The following is a 25,873-nucleotide window of genomic DNA, read 5'->3' on the forward strand; positions in this document are numbered from 1 at the left end:
CCAGGATCTCAAAATCTACAGCGACTCGCAGATCGTGGTAAAGCAAACAAACGGTGAGTACATAGCCAACGATCCAGTTCTAGCCAATACTAGGCTCTGGTCCAAAGCTACCTCGCTTAGATACCAAAAACACAAGTCATTCAAATATGCAGAGAGCAAAATTCAAAAGCTGATACACTATCTAAACTTGTTCAAAACTCATCAGACCTGGATTGCTCCGTCTACTTCGAAGAGTTACAGAAACCAAGCATAGAATCTGAAGAGGTCATGGAAATAGACAACAACCCTAATTGGATGACCCCATTTATCAACTACTTGGAGAAGGGAGAGCTCCCGGAAAACAAATGAAAGGCTCAAAGGTTAAAAGCCAAGGCAACAAAATTTTTTATTGAAGAGGGAATACTCTATCGCCGGACCTTCTCATCTCCAATCCTAAAGTGCATTGGCCCAGGGGAGGCACAGTACTGTCTGATGGAAGTTCGCGAAGGAATATGCGGGGATCATATGTCCGCAAAGGCCCTAGCTCACAAGATCATAAGACAAGGGTACTACTGACCAACTATTCACCAGGATGCAATAGATTTTGTGAAAAAATGCAAAGAATGCCAAATCTTCAGCAATGTCACCCGGATGAGGCCAGTCCTACCCTCTTCAGTCTTGTCACCAATCCCCTTTGTTGTATGGGGCATTGATATTATGAGACCCTTCCCCAGGGCCAAAGGAGACCTAAGGTACTTGCTAGTCTCAATTGATTATATGACCAAATGGGTAAAGGCAAAGACCATGAGCACAATAAACCAGCAAGACTGCATCAAGTTCATGAACAACATCTTAATGAGGTTCGGGATCCTGAGAGTACTGGTCTCAGATAATGGGCCACAGTTCGTTGGATCAGAATTTGAATCATACCTTAAAGAGCAGGGTATCCGGCACAGGAGGTCATCTGTAGCCAACCCTCAAGGGAATGGCCAAGTCGAAGTAACCAATCGAATACTTCTCCGGGGGAATCGAGAAGAGGCTCAAGGAAAGCAAAACCAAATGGCCATAAGAGTTGCCTAATGTGCTATGGGCAGACAGAACAAGCCCCCGAACAAGCACATGAGAAACACCCTTCAAACTGGCTTATGGAACTGAAGCTATGCTACCAATTGAAGTAGGATCCCCCTCATATCGAGCAATCAATTTTGATGAAATAGCAAATGAGGAGGGGCTCAGAACAAATATTAAACTAATTGATGAAGTCCGAGACCAGGCGGTGGCAAGGATGGAGAACTACGAGAAAAAAACTAAAGAGCACTTCAACAAGAAGTCCCGGGTCAAAAACTTCCAAGTTGGAGACCTAGTTCTCCGAGACACAGAAGCATCAGATCCTACCAACACTGGGAAACTAATGCCAAGGTGGGAATGCCCATACAAAGTTAAAGAAGTTCTACAGCCAGGAACATACAAGCTCATGAATATGGACGAATCCGAGATCCCAAACAATTGGCATGGACTCAGGCTCAGAAAATAAAGCAACCAAAAGCAACCAAAAAATTGTAGCCTATGGCAAGCAACCAATCTATGATCCTATATTTTGTATGAAGAAAATTTTAAGTCAATGAAAAGAATTTTTCCTTTCCTAGAAAGCTATTACATCTTTAAAATTACTAGTAAGGAAAGCAAAATAAAAAACAATCCAGATATAGTCTCACATCTGGATTGGAAGCAAAAAATAAAAGCAACCACTATTTACTTAGAAAATTTATAAGTAAATAGAGCAATCATCAATCCGGCTATGGTTTCATACCCGGATTGAAAGCAACATTATAAGCAAAATAAGCAATCATCAATCCGGATTGGTAGAATACCCGGATTGAAAGCAGTATTATAAGCAAAAACAACCCGGATTAGATTCCAGATCCGGGTTGCCACAACCATTATGTACTCAGATTGTTTTCGAAGTATATAAGGCGAAATAAGCAATCACCAATCCGGATCGGTATAATACCCGGATTGAAAGCAGTATTATAAGCAAAAACAACCCGGATTAGATTCCAGATCTGAATTGCCACAACCATTATGTACTTAGATTGTTTTCAAAGTACATAAAGCAAAATAAGCGATCACCAATCTGGATCGGTATAATACCCGGATTGAAAGCATTATTATAAGCAAAATCAACCCGGATAAGATTCCTGACCCGGGTTGCCACAACCATTATGTACTCAGATTGATTTCTAAGCACATAAAGCAAATAAGCACTCATCAATCCGGGGAGATATCATACCCGGATTGAAAACCAATATAAAAACCAAAACAAACTCGGATGATAATCCAAATCCGGGTCAAAAGCAACCATTGTGTACCCGGATTATTTTCTAAGTACAAAAAGTAGAGGGCAACTATCAATTCGGTTATGGTACCATACCCGGATTGATATACCATAAGAAAAGCAGTCAACCCTGAGAAGGCTTCATACCCGGAACAACCCGGCTATAAAGCCAATCCGGGTTGGGGGACATACCCACAGCCCGGATTAAAAGTCAGGATCCGGACTGCTCGTGAGAGCAAAAAATTCCAGTTGGAGTGCCCTACCCGGACCAAAAGATAAGCAGAAAATATTTTCTAGAATGAAAGGAAAATACAAGGAAAATAAAGTCAAATTTAAAGCATAATCCAGATCAATGCCTGACCCAGAACAAATCCAAATATTACAGTCAAGTTCAGAAAATCAAAGTACGAGAATTCGGAATCCTAGAAAAAGGGAAATTACCGGGTCTGGGCCCGAGAAGTTTAACAAAGCTGGTCCGGATCTAGAGGAAACTGGGGCTGGGCCCGTTATATGGTTCTGGTTCACCCTTGCCCTCTTCGATAACAGATTTTACAACAAGGAACTCCTGAATGAAACTGTCCCAGTTGGCCAAAGGGTTGGATTTTATGTGCCTCTCTGCAACAAGCCAAGCTCTGCGGACCTCGGGGACTCCTGCCTGAGCCACCTCGAAGTTATAAACGTCACTAGCCTTGAACTCAGCAATTATGGCTTCCTTGTTCAAATCTTCCTTAGCAGCAAGCTCAGCCTTCAGCCTCCCCACCTCTTTAGTAAGACCCTCAGCCCGGTCCTGCTCCTCCTTCAGCTTCTCGTTCAATCCGGATTCAACCATCCGGAAGCTCTCCCGGGCCTCTTCCAGCTCACCCTTTAAACCATCAGCCCGTAACTTCTCAATGTTAGTCCGGTTGTTGGCCTCCCGGATCTCCGTAAAATCAACATCTGAGCAGATGGATATGGCGCTCCTAAGCTGGAAAAAGACAAGGTAGAAACTAAGTACAGAAACAAAGTTAGGGGGCGCAATCCGGGACTAAAAACATAGTAGTTCAGTAATTACCTGCCCCCATTGCCCGGTTACCCTCTTCAAGGCAGCAGTCATGCTGTACCCCTCAACCTCCTCCCAATCATGCTCGGAGGGGATGCTGGAAATAAACCCGGCAAGGTCGATCAGAGACTTGGTGCCTATCTTCACGACATTCCCGTCTGGACCTTTTCCCTCTGAGTCGCAGATGACCCAGTTGGAGACCACGACTTTGCCCCGGGGAGGCTTGGTTGGGACGGACTTCCTTTTCTTCCTTGGAGGATCGTCATTACCCGGGATCTCTTGGACCTCAGGCTCAGACTCATGGCCCGGATCCGGGATGTTCTGGGGAACAGAAGATTCAGCTCCCTCCTCAATATCGGCATACCTAGATCCGGGGCCCGGGGCCCCCTTACTTGTCTTAAAGGCCAATCCGAGGGTATTGAATGCCGCAACATAAGCAGAAGAAGACATGATTATGAGAAAGTTACAGTTGAAGTGAGGCAAACCTGCAGAAGTAAAACAAAAGAAGGTTAAATCCCGGAACAAGGGACCCGGATCAAAGGAAAATATCTTATGTAAAAAGACTACAAGAAAGCAAACATGACCATGATCCGGATCATCAAGCGAAGCAAGAGACCCGGATCAAAGGCAAATATCTTATGTAAACAGATTACAAGAAAGCAAACAGGACCATGATCCGGATCGTCAAGCGAAGCAAGAGACCTGGATCAAAGGTAAATATCTTATGTAAACAGACTACAAGAAAGTAAACAGGACCTTGATCTGGATCGTCAAGTGAAGCAAGAGACCCGGATCAAAAGGCAAACATCTTATGTAAACAGAATACAAAAAAGCAAACAGAACCTTGATCTGGATCGTCAAGCAAAGCAAGAGACTCGGATCAAAAGGCAAACCTCTTATGTAAACAGAATACAAGAAAACAAACAGGGCCTTGATCCGGATCATCAAACGAAGCAAGAGACCCGGATCAAAAGGCAAACATCTTATGTAAACAAAATACAAGAAAGCAAACAGGGCCTTGATCCGGATCGTCAAACGAAGAAAGAGACCCGGATCAAAAGGCAAACATCTTATGTAAACAGACTACAAGAAAGCAAACAGGACCTTGATCCGGATCATCAAGCGAAGCAAGAGACCCGGATCAAGAGCCAACATTTTATCCAAACGGGTTACAAGTAAAAAGCAAAAAGAACCTTAATCCGGATCAGCAAGCGGAGCGAAGGATCCGGATCAAGGGCCAACATAGATTAAAGAAAAACTTACAGCCAAGATTAAAAAGCAACTTATGATTCATAAACGTGTCCCGGGTCGGCTGGAACTCAAGGGAGTCGCAGAAACACCTAATCTGGGACAAAGCCCGGCCTTCAAGCACAGCCGTGCTGAACTTAGTCTAAACGCTCTCAATTGTAAAATAGGGGAGATAAGACAAGTCATATCCCTTCAGCAGGATAATCTCCCCATTCCAGTACTTCAAAGAGGACTGGTGCATGATTGGCTTGGCTCTACCCGGAACATAAGCACACTCTACGGCCCAGAATTTAATCTCGTAAAAAGGCTTCTGACTGGATTTAGAGAGGTAGAAGATCTGGTGGAAGAGCTTCAAAGTCGGCAGGAATCCGAATTTATTGCAGCAAGCGATAAACCAGGTCATCGACTTTATCCCATTCGGAGTGATCTGCATCGGGGATATCTTGTACACATGCTTGCAGAGGTGTTTGATGAACATATGGCACCGGGGGCTCCACCCGGATCTAAGATGTTCCATATAGACCGGAACAAAGCCGTCTTCCGGCCGGTGATAGATCCTTTCATGTGGTTCCGGCCATCTCCACTCGATATCGGGGGTCAACTGGAAAGCATCCCGAACCGCCTCATCCATCTCACCCGAATCCGCTTCAGAGAACGAATCTTTCAGCTGGTAATGATCCCGGCTTATAGGAAACTCGGCAAACATTCTCTCGAGAGCTTCTTGGTTATACACCCCGGGGTGACCGTTAGGCTGTCTATCATACCTAACCCTGTTATAATAGACTTCGTTTTCAATCTCCGCGGGCTTCTCAAGAAAATGATATTTTACGTCTATCCAGTAACCCTCAGGCGTGAAGGGAACTGAACCCCCTGGAATCTTCTTGTACCGGAACTTCGAAATTATCTCGGTGGAAGGGGAGGCTTTCTTAACCATCTCGACCCGGATCGGTTCTCTACCAAAAGAACCAGGATCACTCTCGCCTCCAGAAAAGGTTGGGTAGCAGTTAAAGACTCTCCTAGCCCGCTCCTTGGTCCGGACCATATACCTAATAAAATGAAGGTCAGTTAGCCTGGGCCCTACATATTTTATTTGTTTTGCTAAGCGGTCCGGATCAAGTACGTTATGTTAGTTTTACCATAACCTAATGATCCGGACCACCAATGCAAGTCCAACCCGGAGAAACATTAACGATCCGGATCATATTAACTACAAGCCAAAAAACTAAACCACCATGGACCCGGATGGCAAATTCCCAGATCCGGATCCAAAGCAGCCAAACAAATTGAAAAACCCTATTAAAATAGTTCTGCCCAAATAGCTACCCCGGATCCGGGTCTTACACCCCCTACCCGGATCCAAACTAAAACACAAACCCACAAACAGCCAAATTGAGAATCAAAAAGCAGATTATGCACTTTTTGCATATACATACACTTATTCAAGCGAAGAACATCAGGAACATATTTTGCAGAACCCAGAAAATCGAACCAAAAACCCATATAAATCAACAAAGATCGAGCTTAAGACACCAAAAATCCACAGATCTGAACATACATAATCACATATCCACTACAAAACGAAGCCAAAAATCATGATTTCTACCACTTATGTGCGGATAAAAAAGCAAAATCGAGGCATGCGAAAACTTGGAGAAAATAAAAACAAGATCGAAAAGAAAAACCAAGGAATAAATCGAAGAAGTAAATGAAGATCTTACAAGTTAATGGGGGATTAATGGCGAGACCAGCGAAACGCGGCGGCAAAAATCAACCACAAGCACGACGTTTTGCAGAAAAGCGAGAGAGAAAGGAGAAAAACAAAAGACTGTTCAGTTTCTTTTGAGAGAATAAAAAAGAAAAGAGGTGGAAGCCCGACCTTTTATAGAGGGACCGAGAAAAAACCACTCTACCACGTGGCAGATCGGGAATGGCAGAAAAATCAGTTACAAAAAAATAAAACACATATATAAAAATATATGTGTATTTAAACGCATATAAATGCCCATTAAAACCCCATAATCATTGTGGGGCGGTTTTCTAGGAGAGTAACTGTCAAAAATTCAAAAAATTGGAGGGGGGAATCTGAAAAACGTTACATATTCCATAATTTACAGAAAACCTGAAGCCTCCTACCCGAATCATTAATACCTACCCGGATACGAGGGAACGATGTCGTAAGGAGCCGCCCGCGCATCAGAGTTATCAGTAGTCCTCTGAGATAGCTGATAATGCAGACATTTAACAAACTCACCTTTCGTATTATTGTATCATTCAACTCAAACCATCAACACACAAGGTGAAATTGGTAATAGAATTTAAGTCAGCGAGATTACTTTCGCAATTAGAGAAAGATGATCAACTTATCCATGATATTACTGATACAATTATATAATTAATAGATTTACAACTTTGAATAAAAGGTACGGAAATGTATTGTTAAGTAAAATAAAAAAATATTTGCTAAATTTGAGTTGTATTATTTAATTTTTAGGGACGGACGGATTAACAAATACTAATGCTAATCCGGGGAGGAATATTCGGAATACTAAATCAAAATCAAATAAAATAATAAGGTTGTCCGAAAAACAAAAAGAAAAGACGGCCGCTATCCACAAAGCAAGACGACACGTGTGAAGAGGAGAACCAGTTAGAAATAAGTAAATATCAAACTCCTCTGTAACTGCTTCTTGATCGGAGCTGCGGCAATGAACTGCGCCAGAGGAGCATTCATTGTCTCCTCTTTCCACTCTCCGCCGCATCACCACCGTCCTCCCGACACCAGAAAACACACTTATCTTACTACTACTACTACTACTTGTTGCCATTTTTACACAAGTCATATTAGACTAGGTGATGCGTTATTATTACTACGTAAAAGAAGCGGAACCAAGATTTGTGCGGATGTTAAGTCTGAACCGTATGATATCACTGGTTCACCTCCGGACTCGATTCCTAGATTTAAGGATGACAAGAAAGTTGATGATGATGATAAGATTGAGGGTGAAGTAGGAAGTGATGATGCTTTGTGGTGGGAAGAGTTTCCGAAGCGATGGGTTATTGTGATTCTTTGCTTCTCGGCTTTTCTGTTGTGCAATATGGATAGAGTAAGCCATTTATGGACTTTATTCAGACTTTTATGGACTCCCCAATTATATTCCGAGCACTACATTGCAAAACATAAACATGTTTTGTTTGCGGAACATTTTTAATATAATTTATTTATGCATTTGTGTTGGTTAATTTTGAGTTGCTTATTTGGAAAGAGAATGGCTTATATATGATAGGTGAACATGAGTATTGCTATACTTCCCATGGCTTCGGAGTATAATTGGAATTCCACTACTGTTGGTTTGATACAGTCTTCTTTTTTCTGGGGTTACCTTCTCACTCAGGTACTTGCTTTACTTGCCTACATTTTTACATCTCCACATGTAGAGTATTTGGTATACTATAGGATACTTAAACTCTATTTGTTGTGTATTTATTTGGTCATTTTAAGAAATGAAATGAGGAGGGTAATTAAACTAGAAATGGAAGAAAATATTTCTCAAATTGATTGTATATTAACTCACAATCGGCAAGTACTCTTATGTTATTGTTGCTCACTATATATAGAGACAAATCGACCAAGGGTCAATATGCATCATAGATGTTAACAGATAGAAAATAATAAGGATCCTCATTACAGTGTGCATTTGTGTTGTATAGATTTCATCGGATCAATGTTACTCATATAGCGAGATATACTCGAGGAGTTGAAGTAGATTTTATCGGGTTGGTGTCATAAACATTGCGAGAAATATTACTCAACCTCGTCCCTCCTTAATTAGGGTTATCTAGATTTGTGCTGAATTATCTAGATACCCCCTTAAACCACTTGATGGCTTTGATGCGAGTAGAAAACTTGGATCATAATATGTAGAACATCCACCTGCATTTGTTAATTGTTATTTATTTGTAACCATTTGAACAGCGTAAATATTTAATCTTTTGTGTGATTGAGTTCAGATTGCTGGTGGTATCTGGGCTGACACTGTTGGCGGGAAACGTGTTCTGGCATTTGGAGTGGTTTGGTGGTCTATTGCTACCGTTCTTACACCAGTGGCTGCAAAGCTTGGGTTGCCTTTCTTACTTGTTGTCCGTGCTTTAATGGGTATTGGCGAGGTTAATTTTCTTCTTTGGTATTACTAGTCTGGTGTTTCTATATTTTAAGAGTTTCTTACTTACATAGCTACCTCACAGTAGCACTGTAACATTTTAATTCGCATTCTTCATGTTCATAAGTTCTTTCATTTCCAGGGTGTTGCTATGCCAGCTATGAATAATTTGCTGTCAAAATGGGTTCCTGTTTCAGAGAGAAGTAGATCATTGGCACTGGTGTACAGTGGAATGTACCTTGGATCTGTTACTGGACTAGCATTTTCCCCATTTCTAATTCATCAGTATGGATGGCCGTCTGTTTTTTACTCTTTTGGCTCGCTAGGAACAGTTTGGGTTGCATTATGGCTAAGTAAGGTACTTGTTTCATGTTTGCTGTTTCCGTTGCAAATTTTAAGAAAACGAAAATTGTTCGTTGTGCATAAAAAGATTTGTATTGTGATTTTTTTCTCTTTAGTTTTATTACACCTAGCATTTCCACTTAACCTCAACCTATCTCTGTAGGCACAAAGTTCTCCTCTGGAAGATCCCGAGCTACGGCCTGCAGAAAAGAGGCTGATACTTAGCAGCAGAGTTTGTAAAGAACCTGTAAAAAGTATACCTTGGAAAGCAATATTGTCTAAAGGTCCTGTATGGGCTTTAATAGTGTGTCACTTTTGTCATAATTGGGGAACATTCATTCTTCTCACATGGATGCCAACATATTATAACCAGGTATCTAACTTTTAGAAATTATCATGTGCTCTTCTAGTCGATGAGGGCCTTTAGTAGTTTTGTTACCTTGTGGAGATCTTACCAGAAGTATAATTAGTTAAACAACATTGTCTGTCATCCTCACTTGTATCCATTCAAGTTAGTGTCAAGGTCTTATCAAAATTAGTCCATTTTATTTTGAGTTTGCAACCTTGGTAAATTTTCTCTTTTTACGAGGCAGGTTACCTTCCTTTTTCTTTTCTTTTTTGTTATGCTGTGGACTTGAATAAACTGTTTCACTCAACCCTTGGCACAACCTTAACTTTAAATTTGATATTAGTGACATCATTAGTGTTTCACTTTGGAGACGCCACTAGTGTTTCAGTTGTTCCACTAAAGTAGAAAGAACACAAGGTTTCTGGAGGCCAGATATTTCCCAGATTTCTAATTTTCTAGGGCAGTGTGAACATATGCATAATACTTGTGCTCAATGTACTCCAATATTGTCAGGATATTGACCTCTTATTTAAGTTTATTAAACCAAGAGTACTATCTTCAAATAACATCTTATATCGACAAACATGCATTTATTTGCAATGTTATCCCAGATCTGGATTAATAATAATAACAATGGTGCACATATCAGCTGCCAGCATCGGGGTTACAGATATGATTACAGCTGATGTTCTCTAATTTACATCTAAATGGTTAAGAAGAAGCATTACTGGAACAGCCAGATAATAACTGACCAAGTGACTGAATCGTGTATAGGTCCTGAAGTTCAACCTAACCGAGTCTGGGCTTTTGTGTGTATTGCCTTGGCTTACAATGGCGTTTTCTGCCAATCTTGGTGGTTGGATTGCTGATACACTTGTGAGCAGAGGATTTTCCGTGACATCTGTTCGAAAGGTATGGTTATATATGTTGGTTTTATATGTTTTGAAGTTTGTTTAGTTCTCTATGTGATCATCCCTAATCGAAGTGGCTAATATCTTCCTAGCAATCGCCCCCAGAAAGTTGATGCTCATACACTTTTTTTTCCAAATAACAATTCCTCTTTTTCAAAATTTATGAATGAGTGAGTTAATATAAACTATGGAAGACATGATAATTAGCACAGTTGTAGGAACACACAGGTTTACTGTTTCGAGCTAACTTACGAAGATACAGAAGAATAGATTATTCAATATGAAGAAGATTTTAATACAGCAATTAGCAAGTAATAAGATCACCACAGCCCTATCTCTTATGAAATTAAAATAGTTGTTCGTTGCGATCTTCTTGGGGTTGGTTTGACTCCTTAGGCTTGGGTACCAATTTCTTATTTTTAGCTAGGCAGCAGAGTGGGCTTTCATCATTCTTGTGAAATTGAGCTCCACTGAAGGGTTATTCAGTCGGGTTTTAGTGCGTCAAATGACTTATCTATCTAGCTTTGTGTCCTCCATACATTATTAAGTTTGATGCACAATATCTGAACTTTGTTCACTTAAGCTGCAAAGAGAAAATCAGATTTTGTTGTAATGATGGTGGACCATTTACTTCCAAGATATCGCTGGTAGTATAACCATTATGTGGAATGTGTTATCAAGTGTTTCCTACCTCAAGAACTTTCATAATCGCACTTTTCCATCTGACATTAAATTTATATCCTTGCATTCTACATTCCTAAATGTAAGCCTGTTCATTTAAAAAATTATTTTTCAAGAGAATTGTGGAGGTGTGATGGTGAAAATGAGCTGAAATATTGTCAAAATTAGAAAGTGGACACTAGCTTTGGAACGTCCAGAAGAAAATCAGGGTGTTAAATGAAGATCTTTTCCCGAGCTTGGGAGTAATTTTAAGAGTAGAGATGTGACTGTTTTAAAAAGATTCTGACCTAAAATCTTACACTTCAGTGAGGGTTAATAAGCCCACACTCTTTCAGGCTATGAAAACAATTTTGAAGACATTCTTATTTAATAATAGAAAATTGAAAATAACATCAATTAAAATTTAACCCATTGCATCAAAACAAATGAAATTAGAGATTCAGCTCCCAATTTTTTATAAATGATGTCTTAGTTTAAACTATATGTATGAGCATGCGTGGATCATCCTTATAAGATATGTAAGAACATATATTTATTAAAAAATGTGAGCTACACTGTGTAGGAAGCTGCCGAACAATAAGTTTTAAAGCGTTTTAATAAAGATAAATTTTTATTTAAAAGTTAGGAATGGTAAAATTGATTTAAATTCAAAGATGAAGCATAACCAATCCGCAATTTACTAATTACACAATGTCGACATATTTAAAAGCATAGTACCATTGTCGTGCCATTTTCTTGCTACAGACTCTTTATTTGGGGAGTTGTATTTATTTGGAAAACTTTGCCAGATGAAACACTTTTGTACTGTTTCTTTTTCTTTTTCTCATAGAAAGGGAGACCATTTGCAAAGAATTCTGACCTAGGATCTATAGGAACCATATTGGTGTTGTAAACGGGAGTAAATTTTGTCTTAATCTATGTTTTTTATTAAGGGTGTTAACGATATAAGTAGAGCTTGCTTCCTGTTATTTAAAGGTCATTGATTGTTCCTCTACGACTACATCTTATTTGTCATTGCACTAGTATGATGGGTGTCTTCTTTTTAGCTTTTCTCAAGGCTGTCAGCCTCTCCTAAGTCTTTTATCTTCCTTCTAAAATGGTTCTCTATTTTATTTATAAGTCCATTACCATATGAGACACCATTATACTCCAATGTGACACACAAAAGTGAATAGAATACTTATGTATGTGATGTTATAGTTGGTTTGGATGGGAAGATAGAAGTGAAGTGAATTGAATACTTTGCCTCTTTCTATACACCTTTATTAAATTGCAGGATAGAATGTGTTTGCTTATATTGTGACTTAATGTGAAAATGAGTCACTAATTTGAGATTATAAATGTATGTGTGTGTGTGTGTGTCTATATATATTATCCAAGTAGCTCGTGATTGCCACTTGCTTGTTCTGTACAAAAGTAACGTATTACAGCTTACTTATATTTCAAGAGGATTTTGATTATGTTAAATGTCCTAACTGTAATTTATTTTTCAGATTATGCAGACTATCGGGTTCCTGGGGCCGGCTTTTTTCTTGACGCAGCTGAGCCATATAAATTCTCCTGGAATGGCGGTTTTGTGCATGGCATGCAGCCAGGTTTGTTTTTATAAGTCATGTTAATACATAGCTGAGCTTGGCTTCTAATCGTTGAATATATTTATCCAGATTGTTGTAACTTCATTAATTGTATTAGCATTAGCAGCATAACTGTTTTTGAATTATCTGAATACAACTACTAAAAACTCCTTGAAGTTTTAAAAACTTTGAGCTTTTGCCGAGTCATCAGTCTTTTCATTTGTGCATACCTTCAAACCTATACAACTTTGTTCTTTTTTTAACTGTAATGTTATTCATCGACTTTTTGTTAGCACAGTTTAATGCAGAAAACGTTAATAAGGGTAATGAGAATGTAATATCCACAATTAGAACTAATCCTGGGACTTGCACGTGCCATTTTTTGTCAACCCAACCAAAATATCGGACAACGAAAAATTAAAGAGATATTTGTACAGTTTAACTTGTCTCTTAAAGTTACGTCACATGAAATTAGATTACACTTGCCTCATGTTTAGGCCAAGTTTGTTTGTGGCATCATATTAGTTTATATTATTACGTGTGGCATAAATTTTCATGTTACTGAGCGCAAATAAAGTATGAACTGTGATTCTTACTTGATGTTTAAATATTTAACTTTAGTAAGATTTGTTAATTTGTAGTTGCTTTTACTTGTTTAAGTTACATAAAAAGCATAAGTTAACATTCATTTAAATTACTTCATTCAAAATACTAATTAGTAAATCAGGAAAACGTCATACAAACAAGAGTAATTTTGATATAAAAAAAATCGATCCGAACTGATGTTTTATGAAATGAAAAAGTAGAAGAAGATGGTTTATTTGCTCGTTCTTACTAATTGCACTTGAGCTAACACTATCTTCGAACAGGGAACTGATGCATTCTCACAATCTGGTTTATACTCAAATCATCAAGATATAGCTCCTCGATATTCGGTAAGGAGAGTTTATGTATTGCGAGTTTCCTTGGGTTTTTTACTTTTGCTTAAAAGATTGATCAGTGTTTTATGGTAGATAGAGACATAAACTGACTACATCATTCTTTTACTGTTCCGGTATTTGGATGTTGTATTTTGCGCTCATTTTCTTAGTCGTACATTATTATTTCTCATACGAAATATAAAAATTATTCGCACATTATTCTGTCATTAGTTTAAAAATCTTTATATGGCGAAAGAAGATGGCAATTTTTATCGCAGTTAACATGAATTTATTTGTTAAGTCTGTTTGTCGCTTGTTCAATAGGGAGTACTGCTTGGTCTATCCAATACTGCTGGTGTGTTGGCTGGAGTTTTGGGAACAGCAGCAACCGGTTACATCTTGCAACACGGTACATATTGCATTTCCAAGCATTTAAACTTGTAATACCTTTAAAGTGTCAAAAGTTATTCAATTCTATGCTAAGATTAAGATTAACATCAGAATAAATTAATATACGTAATATTATGATGATAAATAACAAACAAATGTGGTTAGAAATGTTTACTATAATTGGTTGGCCTGCGAGTATGAGATACTTGGCTTAAAATAGTCAGTTTTAAGCTATGATGTATGGGTTCGATCTAATTTAAAATCAGATGGGAGGCCTAAATTTAAAATTGATGTTTCTCTTTGACAATTGTGAACGCTAGAAGAGATAATTAGATGAGATAGCTTATTATATACAAACTAGGCTATATATAATTTAGTTGCATATTTATCTTATACACTATCACACCTTCGCACTTCAAATGGTGAGAGTGGAGACTTAGAGATTACACCAATTCCACAAACAAGGATAAAGGAGTCCTTTGGTGACTCCCGCAATCGCAAGACCACAGTGTGATGTTTGGTTTTGAAAAGCTTCCAAATGGTCAGCATTCTGTTTGGCAGGAGTTTTCACCGGTTTACATGCAGCCGTGTCCATGTTCCTGAATCTCCTTTGCATGTCCATTTTCCAGAATCTCCTTTATATTTACGTTAAAGAGGAACATACTATGAATAGTGTCATACAATGCCCAAAAGGAAGGAGACCGGAACTAAATCTAACATGGAATTTTTTTGTCTCAACATAGAGATATTTCGTCATCCCTTTGTTTAGTGGATACTCAAAACAAGAGGTTGAGGTTTGAAGTCTAAGTGGAGCCATGTGTGGAGGAGTTTCTAATGTAACTGACCTTACCTCCAAAATTTTTTTGGAGTAATTTGTCAGAAGAAAAGTTTGGAGGAGGCTGTGAGAACAATGTCATCCACTCAAAGCAAGAGAAAAAATGTATTACCCCTTGATTATTGATGCCTAGAATATATATGGTTATAATCTTTTTTGCTATAATGACCTTGTGACCGAGGGTGACCTCAATCATTTTCCTTATTATGTTTTTAACTACCCGATGGACTAGAATTAGTTCTTGGCTATAATCATTACCATTCAGTTTCGTATCCCAAATGTCATTTAGGATAATATTGGATCTTGTTACTGTTTGTTTGGCCTGTAGAAATAATGTTTACTAATTTTCAGGTTCTTGGGATGATGTCTTCAAGGTCTCAGTAGGTCTATATTTGGTGGGAACTGTAATATGGAATCTTTTTTCGACTGGTGAGGAAATAATTTAGTTCGTATGATTTCATTCATCTGAAGATCATTATTGCACCGATGAGTCCCAAGTAAAACATTGAAGATGGAATGGTGATGAAGAGCGCAATCAGTCGGGAAGTGGTGCAGATTGTTGATACTATTGTTTAGCTCCAAGGACTGAAGGGAGCAGGTGGATACATCACTGTCAAGATAACCTAATTATTTTGTAGAATGTCATACAGCCATAGCTCCTCCAATTTGGTAAAAATGGCCCCATTTCAGAGGCCATTTAACCATCGAGAAGGGAAGATGATGAATCAAATCAACAACTTGACATACTCTGTATATTGTTATGGACCAAATGACCAAATTTAGCCAAGTAAAAATTGTGAATACTTGTAAATAAAGGGAATTTTTATTCCTACCATAATTTTGTTTACATCAAATGGAAAACAGATAGTATAAGTCCAAGATCTCGTGTTTACACATATGGCCTATTCACACATTCGTATTATGAAAAACATATTTTCAGCGTCAGCATAATAAAAATAGGGAAAATAAATTGATAAGTCCCTTTCCGCAAATCGGGTCCTTTAACTTTCAAATTTTTTTGGATCAGGTCCTTCAGTTAAAAAGATTCTGATGCCGTCAAAATCTTGCTGATGTGGCAGTGAATTTGACTAAAATTCAACAATAAAAATGAAATTAAGAAATAAAAAATAACATTACATGCCATGCACATGACTTTTAAAATGATATATTATAAGTTAAAATCAATATAATATTAAAATTAATAAAAAAATTTAACCTAAAAATTTATTATTTTTATTAATTAATTTAATTTAATTTATACTAAAATGTTAGGTCTAATATAAATACAGCGTGGAATCTATTCGAGTTACCTAAAATTCAAATACTATATTATTACAAGTGAATTGATATGTATAATTTTAATGAAAAAATAGTATTACAAAATTGAGATATCTTTAAATAAACAATTAAAATCAATTTAATTATAATAAGATTAATAAACGAGTTAAGTGTCAAAGTTCAATTAACCAAAAATTACAATAAAATTCAAGTTGTAAAATAAACGAACTAAAGTATTAATATTAAAATATGAGTATTGTCCTACCAATCGTTGTTTTAATAATATAATATAGATGTGTTATATCATTATTAAATTTTATATAATTATATATCATTAGACGCATTATACAGATTTATTTTCAAATTTAAGATCATAACTATCTAGATTTTTTAACCTGTTCATAGTATGAAATCCATTCATGTCATTAACTTCATAAATACATATATATTGTATTTTATTATCTTTTATAATTTATTTGTTTCATAATAAAAAATAAATGTTATATAAAAATAAAATCTTAATATTAAAAGTAACCCGCACTAATAATATGTTATGTGTATGTATATGGATAGTGGATTCTGTTAACGTATGTATATAAACTAGTATGTTTTTTTTATTTAATTACGTTTTTCTGTCAATTTACACGTCAACTCACGATGTTTTAAAATTAACTGCCACGTGAGCAAGATTCTAACGGCGTCAAAATCTTTTTAACGGAATTACCTGATTCCAAACAAATTGAAAGTTAAAGGACTTGATTTGCGGAATCTTTTGTTCAGGAACCTATCGAATAAAACAGGAATAGTTCAGGACCTATCATTTAATTTTCCCATAAAAATATTATTGTTATCTATCTATCTATACTATACTATTATAAACAAAATATAAAATAATTTGGTTAGTTGGTTCCATAAAAGTCTATTAAAACCTTCCAAAATAAAGTTTAAATAATTATAATTTAATTAAAAAAATTAAACCATATATCTAATATAACTACATACTCTTATAAATCATTATTCAACTTAATTTCTAATTACACTCAACTTTAATATTACCTCTTTTATAGGAAGCCAAACACTTAAGATTTTAACTATTTAAATTTTGAATCATTCAATAATATAATATATACAAAATAATATGTAAATATTTTAAATTCATTAATCTCAATAATATATACTTATATTTTTCTTAAATTATTATAAGCAAAACATAGGATAATTTGGTTGGTTGGTTCACACCTTACATAAAAGTCTGTTAACACCTTCTAAAATAAAGTTTAAATAATTATAATTTAATTAAGAAAAATAAACCATGTATCTAATATAACTACGTACTCTTATGAATAATTATCCAACTTAATTTCTAATCACACTCAACTTCTATATTACCTCTTTTATAGGAACCAAACACTTAAGATTTTAACTATTTAAATTTTGAATCCTTCAATAATATAATATATACAAAATAATATAAAAATATTTTAATTTTATTAATTTCAATAATATATACTTATATTTTTCATAAATTAATTTGATATAAAATAATAAAATTACAAATGTTATTAATCAGTGTGTGTATAGCACGGCTTATATGACAGTGATAACTGATATATAATACGAGAAAGAAATGTGCCGAATAATTATCCTTCATTTTCGGAGAGCAGATTACAGTTGTTTGTTGGCGCTATTAAGATATAAAAATTATTATCACCTGAATCACTTCCTTTATAGTATGGAGGACGGTACTTAATTTCCGATTATGATAAAATATTTAATTTTCGAAAAACCTTATGTTACATCCAAATCCAGCATTACTTGTATTATTGACATCTAGTTGAGTAAGCATGCTCCTTAATAAATGTTTTCCAATGTATGCATCCTCCTCATATCTTCCATCATCAAACATAAACGCGTTAATATCTGATTCATCACCTCTGTAAAGTAGTTTTTTACACGATAATAACTGAAAAATATTCAGCAATCAATGACCTATTGACTAATGAAGTGATCATATGATTAAAAAAATCCAAATTTCTGTGTACGTGGCACATTGTCAGCAAATATGTTCAAGTACTAATCCATCTACTAATAAATTAATATAAATACTAATCCAATGTTGAATAGGATCAGGACTAGTACAAGTTATTCACATTTCGATGATCTCAACCAAACCAGTGCACATTTCATCTTCTTGTTTGTTTTTCAACTCTACTTGTAGTTACAAAAGAACAAGAAGTGTGAAGATGAGCAGCTTGAGTATGAGTACAACAAGTAAGGTGATTTACAAAGACCCAAATGCTCCGATTGAAGAAAGAATCAAAGACCTTCTTTCCCAAATGACAATCAAAGAAAAGATTGGTCAAATGACTCAAATTGAAAGATCTGTTGCTACCCCTTCTGCCATCACTGACTTATCCATTGGTAATTTTATCCTTTTTTCTTGTTTTTTATTAGTATTCGTGTAATGTATACCAAATTGCTAGCTCTTTTAGATCGTGGGTTGTTACAATGGTTTTATATGTACAGTGTATATCAAAGTTGCTAGCTTTTTTGGATTGCGGGTTGTTGTTAAATGGTTTAATTTAATATGTATAATGTATATCAAAATTGCTAGCTTTTTTTGCGGGTTATTGAATGGTCTAATACGTACTATAATGAATACCAAAGTTGCTAACTTTTTTGGATTGCGGGTTGTTGAATGGTCTAGTATGTTTAGTGTATGTCAAAGTTGCTAGCTTTTCTGGATTGCGGGTTGTTGAATGGTCTAGTATGTATAATGTATATCAAAGTTGCTAGCATTTATGGATTGTGGGTTGTTGGATGATCTAATACCTATTATGTCTACATGGGTTTGGGCAAATTCGGTGTTCTTGTTTGATGCCTCAATGTGTATGATTGTATTTTGAATTTTTGTTTTTTATGTATGTAGGTAGTATACTTAGTGGTGGTGGTAGTAAGCCATTTGACAATGCAAATTCTAAGGATTGGGCGGATATGGTGGATGGGTTTCAGAAGGCTGCATTGGATTCTAGACTGGGGATACCTTTGTTTTATGGGTCTGATGCTGTTCATGGGAATAATAATGTTTATGGTGCCACTGTTTTTCCACATAATATTGGTCTTGGAGCTACTAGGTTTCGTCTTTTTCTCTCAGTTCACTTCTACGCCTATAATTTTGATTGCTTGTGTTTTTAAGACATTGTCATCACTTATTACGAGGTGACTAGTGCTGTTGATCTCTAGTGTGAAAGTTAAAACTTTCCCTAAAGACATATGTACTTCTAATATTAAGAGTAGCATGAATGCATCATTTGCTAAATTTAGTCAGTACACAATCATATAAAGTATTAAAATAGTTTTACGGTGACATCATAGCATTTTTGCCCCCAAGGAGAATGGAAGCCGGATCGCATAGTTTAAAGGTCGTGACAACTACAATGTCACACTATAGTTTTCATCTTTAATTTTGCTTTTTTGTTAACTTATATTAAATTTTGTTGCTATAGACCAAGCAAGCTCCTAACATATCAGTTATTGACATCGATTTGCTTCCACCTTTGTTCAATATTGAGACCTTGAAATGTTCGCAAGTTGTATCACACTGTATGTGTAATATCTTTGCTAAAGATATCAAGACGGCCTATACTTGTGATTCACCAAGAGATCTGTAGCCAAAGAATTAACAAATTTCCCTTGTTTAATCTGCTACATTTATATTCACAGGCCTGTCAATAAGTTGACCTAATCTGCTACACGTATTGTTAGAATATAATGTAAGATTCAGATAAGCTTTCCTCTTAATGCCTACATTTCCCTGGTTTCTGGTTAATATCTTTATAACTAATTTAAAGCATAATCCTTACGTCATAAACAGCCACAAACATGAGTCTAGAGGCAGGTTAAATTTTCTTAAATGAAATAAGTTTTTTTTTTTGGTAAAACGTAAAAGCTGCTAATTAGTTGCTTAATGCTTCTATATATATATTGTCCAAACAGAGGGGAGGTATTAACTGCTATATTTCGTATTTTTAAGGCACATAGCTGAAATAGTAGAATATTGTACTCATAGTAGTCAAACATAAAAGTTTTGTTATATGTTCTCTAGCACTCAATTTTTATAAGTTGTGATACAGAGATGCAGACTTAGCACGAAGGATTGGGGTTGCAACGGCTCTTGAAGTTAGAGCTAGTGGCGTTCAGTATGCTTTTTCTCCGTGTATCGCTGTAAGTGGTGAAACTTTTCATGATATCGAAACATATGACATAAGTGAACTTATACATGTGATACCTGAAATGAGTGAACACCTATCCTAATACAGTTCGAAATGTGAGATAATATTTAACTGTCCTGTTTAACATCGTAATTTCCATTTTGGGGGTATAGAAAGTATACGTTCTCATTTTATGCTTGGCAAGTACTTTAACAAAACATTACACTTTTTTCCGTAATGAATAATAAAAAAAGAACTGTGTAGAAAGGACAGGAAAATGCTTCAAGGAGGTGTTTGGAAAAGCCACTAAATGGATATTATAACTTTTAATGCTATCTATCTAGTCGGAACCCAAGTTTTTGGAAGTATTTTGTTATTCAGAATGGATCGCTAGGAGTCCATGATCATAAGCTCAGTGTCCTAATTATATGGAATATTGGTGGTGCCTGATCAAACTAGTACTTAAGCTCTAATACCATGCTAGAAGACCAACTCATCCTAAACCTCGAGGTGTCATGGGAAACTACTTGATAAATCTTATACCTTTAAACAAAAATCAAATGAAGCACACTAAGCGGTGATTAGTAATTACCATAAAGATATACATCAATCACAGATTTTCATCTTTCAAGCAACTTATTGAACAAAATTAAGATGGTTATTTGGGACATACTTGAAGCCACTGAATATTGACTTTATAATATTGATTGGGTAAGTAAATGATCTTAAGATTCAATCTGATAGATGATGGATAACAAAATTTGCAAATACTCCAGTAGTAGTGCGGTAGTGATATAGTCCCCGTAACGAAGAAAGGCTTGGATATCTTTTGTAAATTCACACAAATATTTGCCATGTCATTCAATATGGGTTTTTTGACCAAATTCAAAGAAACTCTTGACCTGTAGTAGGCAGATGAGTTGCGAGTAAAACTAGGTTATTCTGACCTCCTATTCAGATCAATTAGTACTAATAACCTTAGTCCGGATGTTTTTTATGTCTTTCCTGTCTGTACTTCGTATTTCGCTGCTATACACCTCAGTATTAGATTTTATATCCTTGCAAAGACCATCTCAGGTTCTTTGCAAGAATGATGAGTCTGAAAACAAAATTATATCTTCATAGGAAATCTATATTTTAACAGTGAACATTATGATTTGAAATCCTGAGGTTTGGAAGCTTGTAAATGTAATCGTGGATAGGTCAGACCGCTCCCTTTTTAATGTATTATGGATTAGAGTTCAGACCAAACTGAGTGAAATGCACTTGTAGTGTTTTATATATCTTCTGTGATATACAAAATGAACCAATAAAAGTATGTTCGAGATATGACTGTCTATGATTTGGAAAAAGGAGAAAGAAGCATATATTATGTGCAATTTTCTAGTTAAAGATATATAGTGGTACTGTGGTAGAAAAGTTTTTAATCTAAACTAGGCTCTGGTCCAAACCATTCAACATACGAAATTTGAGGATTGTCATCAAAATCCATTTGGAAAAGAATGTTGTCCCTTTTCTCTTTTTCCTATGAGTACCATTGTGTTTGTATCATACATGGTGGACAATGTTGTTGCGATTCAGTTAAGTAGTCAATCCTAGCAGGTATGCAGAGATCCTAGATGGGGAAGAAGCTATGAGAGTTATGGTGAGGACACGGGAATTGTTAGAAAGATGACTGCCATTGTATCAGGTTTGCAAGGGGAGCCACCACAAGGACATGAAAAGGGCTATCCTTTTGTAGCTGGAAGGTAGATAAATTATTCTTTGCAATCTTGTGTAATCATTCCATTCCATATATTTGCGTGTTTGATCTTTTACTATATGATTTATGGTATGAGCCAATCATTTTCAAATTTTTCCAGAAACAATGTGATTGCATGCGCAAAACACTTCGTCGGTGACGGGGGCACTGATAAAGGTAAAAATGAGGGGGATACTCTAGTAACATATGATGATTTGGAGAGGATCCATATGCCAGCATACCTTGATTGCATTGCTCAGGGAGTTTGCACAGTTATGGCATCCTATTCAAGTTGGAATGGGAAGAAACTGCACACTGACCATTTCCTGCTAACCAAAGTTCTGAAAGAGCAGCTAGGATTTAAGGTAGTGTAACCGATTAATATATTATTCTAAATCCCAGCAGAATCATAATTAGGGGCATCCTTTTCTATATAAGCATGCTACTTCTAATTAGAGAACTATGTGCATTGCTGCATTATTACTGTGAAACTCGTTTCTTTATAGACGTATACAAAGAAAAATATAAAGAATGGATGTTGTTGCAGGGTATGGTAATTACTGACTGGGAAGCACTTGATAGACTTTCCGATCCCCATGGCTCAAATTACCGACAATGTGTTTTATCAACTGTCAATGCAGGAGTTGACATGGTAAAAATTGAAAATTAACTCCTATGCTGAAGGTCCTTTCATGTAACTGACATCAATTTCTACCTTATAAAATTTGTAGGTGATGGTGCCTTTCAGATATGAATTGTTTCTGGATGATTTATTTTATCTGGTGGAATCGGGGGATATACAAATGTCCAGAATTGACGATGCTGTTAAAAGAATCCTGAGAGTCAAATTTGTTGCTGGACTATTTGAATATCCTTACTCTGATAGATCATTGCTAGATATAGTAGGATGCGAGGTATATCTGTTTTTAACATATTAAAATTAATATTTATAGCCTTTCCTATGCTTGGGTGGTTATATTCAGCAAGTTTGAATACCTTTTTAAAACCTGAAATTCGGGAGAACAGACTAGATAACTGAGCACAAAATTTATTTACATTGGTTGTTATTATTGCAGTCACATAGAGAACTAGCACGTGAAGCAGTTCGCAAATCCTTGGTTCTTTTGAAGAATGGGAAGGATCCAAAAAAGCCCTTTCTGCCACTAGATAAAAATGCCAAAAAAATTCTTGTAGTTGGGAAACATGCTGATGATCTTGGATATCAATGTGGAGGGTGGACGGCTACGTGGGAAGGAACCAGTGGCAGAATTACAGTTGGTACGTATATATGATTGCTTGACATAATTGAGTTCCAAATTCTTTCGACTTTCGGTCGGAGTGAAATTAATATCATGCATGATTTTAAGGAGTAAAAATATAATTTGTATATGAATCAGTTAGATGCTTACAGCTTATATGTTCATTCTGGCCTATTCATGTGTCTTTTTTTTTGCAATACTGTCTGTTAGCAGAATTAGGAAAAATTGAGGATCCTCAAAGATGGGAGTTTTTCTGATTATCTGTGGACAGCAGACAAGCTGAAATTTGAACAGTCTAGCTTTATTCAAACCCAACTTAAAAGGACACGGATAAAACACACACGAAAGGAAGTTATAAGATATATAAGCACGTAATTAATTTGACAATTAAGTTACTGGAATAATACTTGATTTGTAAGGTACTTGATTAATACATATAAAAGAACACTAGCTAGTTATCTTTAAAAGCATAGTCAGAGAACTTAGAATCCTTTTTTAGCTTATTATATGTATAGTCGGATAATTCAACCGTTTTAAGTAGTTCATAATCTACTTGTTGCAATAGCTGTTATTTGATTGTTGAAGCTCACAAGAAATACAAAAATTTAATCCATGATCAATAGTTAAAGTTGATACGTGTGAGAATCTGTAATTCAGTTAAGGGTCTACTGCAATCTATATAAAAGAGAGTAAAATGTGTGTGATGGTATGACCTTCTACACAACTCTGTTTATAATCCTACATAAAATGTTAAAGGGTAGTACTCCATATATATTTCAACACAGTATCACATAGAGCTATGCTTGTATATTAGTTAACATATATTAACATATAATATAAATAAATTTTGAATAACTTGTCCATATCAACTCAATTCGAATAATTCATGTTTTTATAATATTTATACGGCCCCAAAGAGTCCATATTGTTATTGTTTTAACTCCGATCCAGACCGACTACTTGACTGATTACCAAACTTTTCATGTTTCTGATTTAGTAGTGTAGTATATGTAGTTTAGATTTAGATTAAGTATCAAGATATATGTTAACTCATGTCTTGTCTATTAGGCAAGCTAATTGCAAGATTTAATTGCAAAAATTAGATATTGGTGCACAAGAAAATCACTTACTACTGCTGCACAAGATGAGATATGAAAAGAAACATTTTATACATCCGACTTTATTCTTTGTCAAATAATTCGGCATACAACTTTAGGAGTCTGATATTAAAAGAGGACATAAGGTGGACAGTTTCTATTATTTGTTTGCTCCGCATATTTGACTTGTGATCTTCCATTTTTAGGGACAACCATTTTGGATGCTATCAGAGAGGCAGTGGGAGAAGAAACAGAGATAGTATACGAGGAAAATCCAACCGCAGATACGTTTGCTGGACAAGATATCTCTTTTGCAATAGTTGCTGTAGGAGAAGCTCCTTATGTAGAAACTGGAGGGGATAACTCCGAGCTTACAATCCCCTTTGACGGATCCGAACTTATAAGCTCAGTTGCTGATAAAGTACCCACACTTGCAATATTAATCTGTGGAAGGCCTTTGGTTCTATATCCATGGCTTTTGGAGAAAGTAGATGCTCTAGTTGCTGCTTGGCTACCTGGCAGTGAAGGCAATGGTATTACCGATGTTGTCTTTGGAGATTATGAATTCCAAGGACAACTCCCAATTACATGGTTTCGGAGTGTTGATCAATTGCCAACACATCATGAAATGAATTCCTACGATCCTCTGTTTCCCTTCGGTTTTGGGCTAAGAACCAGCAAGAAAGCCACTTAGTACTAGTTATTCATTAAAACAGAACTTCAACTTGTATTCTTTGTGAAATGTATGTGCAACTCAGTTCACACGGCTTTCACTTTGCTATTGTTTTTTTTCCTGCTGTAACTTCTCTAATTGGCAGATTTTGCACTTAAATAATACAATTCAAGTGACCATCTTCTGTATCATTTGGAGGAAAAGGTGTGGAAGGAAGCATCTAGTAATATTTGTCCATTAATGCTCTTGAAATCAAGTAAGTACCATGCCTGAAAATAAGGTATAAACTTATAAGAGCATCTCCGACGTGGGCTAAATGAAAATTGCCAACTCATTAATAATATTAATATATTATTTATCTTTTTTCAATTGTACATTTGATACCATTTTTACTAAAATTCACTCCAATAATTAGCACTCAAGATTGTCAAACAAGTATAATTAAAAACCAAAATTCACTCCAACAATTAGCAATTAAAGTTGTCAAATAAGTATAATTAAAAATAGATATGAAGGTACATGTATTTAGTAGGATATATTGCATTGTTTTCATTCATGAAGGGTGCCCAAAGTTGGCTACTTTGATTGTCACCTTAAGTCTTCAGGGTAGCCAACAGACCGGCATTTTGACACCCTTTTTGAAATCCCCATCGGACATACTCTCGGTAAACTTTCAATTCCCAACAATTTAAATTTCTATTAAACTTTTTACCTGTGCTTAATGATCCATGTTTAACAAGGTTTTATAATTTGTCTTGTATAAGTTGCCAAAAGCAAGCAAAAAGTATGTACAACTTTAGAAAAAAAACTGGAATAAGGGTTCAAGAAGACCTCAATAACATGCAAATATAATA

General features: G+C 35.9%; 3 protein-coding genes across 3 annotated transcripts; all 3 read left to right on the top strand.

The window, feature by feature from the left end:
* The first annotated feature begins 1,138 nt into the window (after window positions 1–1,138).
* On the top strand, window positions 1,139–1,513 carry LOC141705815 (uncharacterized). Its single transcript, XM_074508707.1, has one exon. It carries the CDS (start codon window positions 1,139–1,141, stop codon window positions 1,511–1,513), a length of 375 nt encoding a protein of 124 aa, XP_074364808.1.
* A 5,677-nt stretch (window positions 1,514–7,190) lies between these two features.
* Window positions 7,191–15,656, top strand: LOC141666340 (sodium-dependent phosphate transport protein 1, chloroplastic-like). The gene is made up of 10 exons (XM_074472332.1): window positions 7,191–7,705; window positions 7,886–7,993; window positions 8,610–8,765; window positions 8,901–9,116; window positions 9,264–9,473; window positions 10,224–10,361; window positions 12,535–12,636; window positions 13,485–13,550; window positions 13,860–13,944; window positions 15,112–15,656. Exons 1-10 carry the CDS (start codon window positions 7,307–7,309, stop codon window positions 15,204–15,206), a joined length of 1,575 nt encoding a protein of 524 aa, XP_074328433.1. The 5' UTR covers window positions 7,191–7,306; the 3' UTR covers window positions 15,207–15,656.
* Window positions 15,657–18,084: 2,428 nt separating this feature from the next.
* Window positions 18,085–25,210, top strand: LOC141666346 (uncharacterized). Its single transcript, XM_074472337.1, has 9 exons — window positions 18,085–18,459; window positions 18,968–19,172; window positions 20,172–20,262; window positions 21,852–21,997; window positions 22,112–22,355; window positions 22,538–22,642; window positions 22,722–22,904; window positions 23,067–23,268; window positions 24,553–25,210. The coding sequence occupies exons 1-9, from the start codon at window positions 18,195–18,197 to the stop codon at window positions 25,038–25,040; spliced, it is 1,929 nt and encodes a 642-aa protein (XP_074328438.1). The 5' UTR covers window positions 18,085–18,194; the 3' UTR covers window positions 25,041–25,210.
* Window positions 25,211–25,873: the final 663 nt, after the last annotated feature.

This window comes from Apium graveolens, chromosome 1 (assembly GCF_009905375.1).
Source record: "Apium graveolens cultivar Ventura chromosome 1, ASM990537v1, whole genome shotgun sequence".
Lineage (NCBI taxonomy): Eukaryota > Viridiplantae > Streptophyta > Magnoliopsida > Apiales > Apiaceae > Apium > Apium graveolens.

Bases quoted from the DNA above. Each gene is read 5' to 3' on its own strand.
- LOC141705815 (XM_074508707.1), top strand. From the start codon at position 1,139: ATGCTACCAATTGAAGTAGGATCCCCCTCATATCGAGCAATCAATTTT.
- LOC141666340 (XM_074472332.1), top strand. From the start codon at position 7,307: ATGAACTGCGCCAGAGGAGCATTCATTGTCTCCTCTTTCCACTCTCCG. The intron at 9,474-10,223 runs GTATCTAACTTT...AATCGTGTATAG, and splicing joins TGCCAACATATTATAACCAG to GTCCTGAAGTTCAACCTAAC. The intron at 13,945-15,111 runs GTACATATTGCA...ACTAATTTTCAG, and splicing joins CGGTTACATCTTGCAACACG to GTTCTTGGGATGATGTCTTC.
- LOC141666346 (XM_074472337.1), top strand. From the start codon at position 18,195: ATGATCTCAACCAAACCAGTGCACATTTCATCTTCTTGTTTGTTTTTC. The intron at 18,460-18,967 runs GTAATTTTATCC...TTATGTATGTAG, and splicing joins CATCACTGACTTATCCATTG to GTAGTATACTTAGTGGTGGT. The intron at 21,998-22,111 runs GTAGATAAATTA...AAATTTTTCCAG, and splicing joins TATCCTTTTGTAGCTGGAAG to AAACAATGTGATTGCATGCG.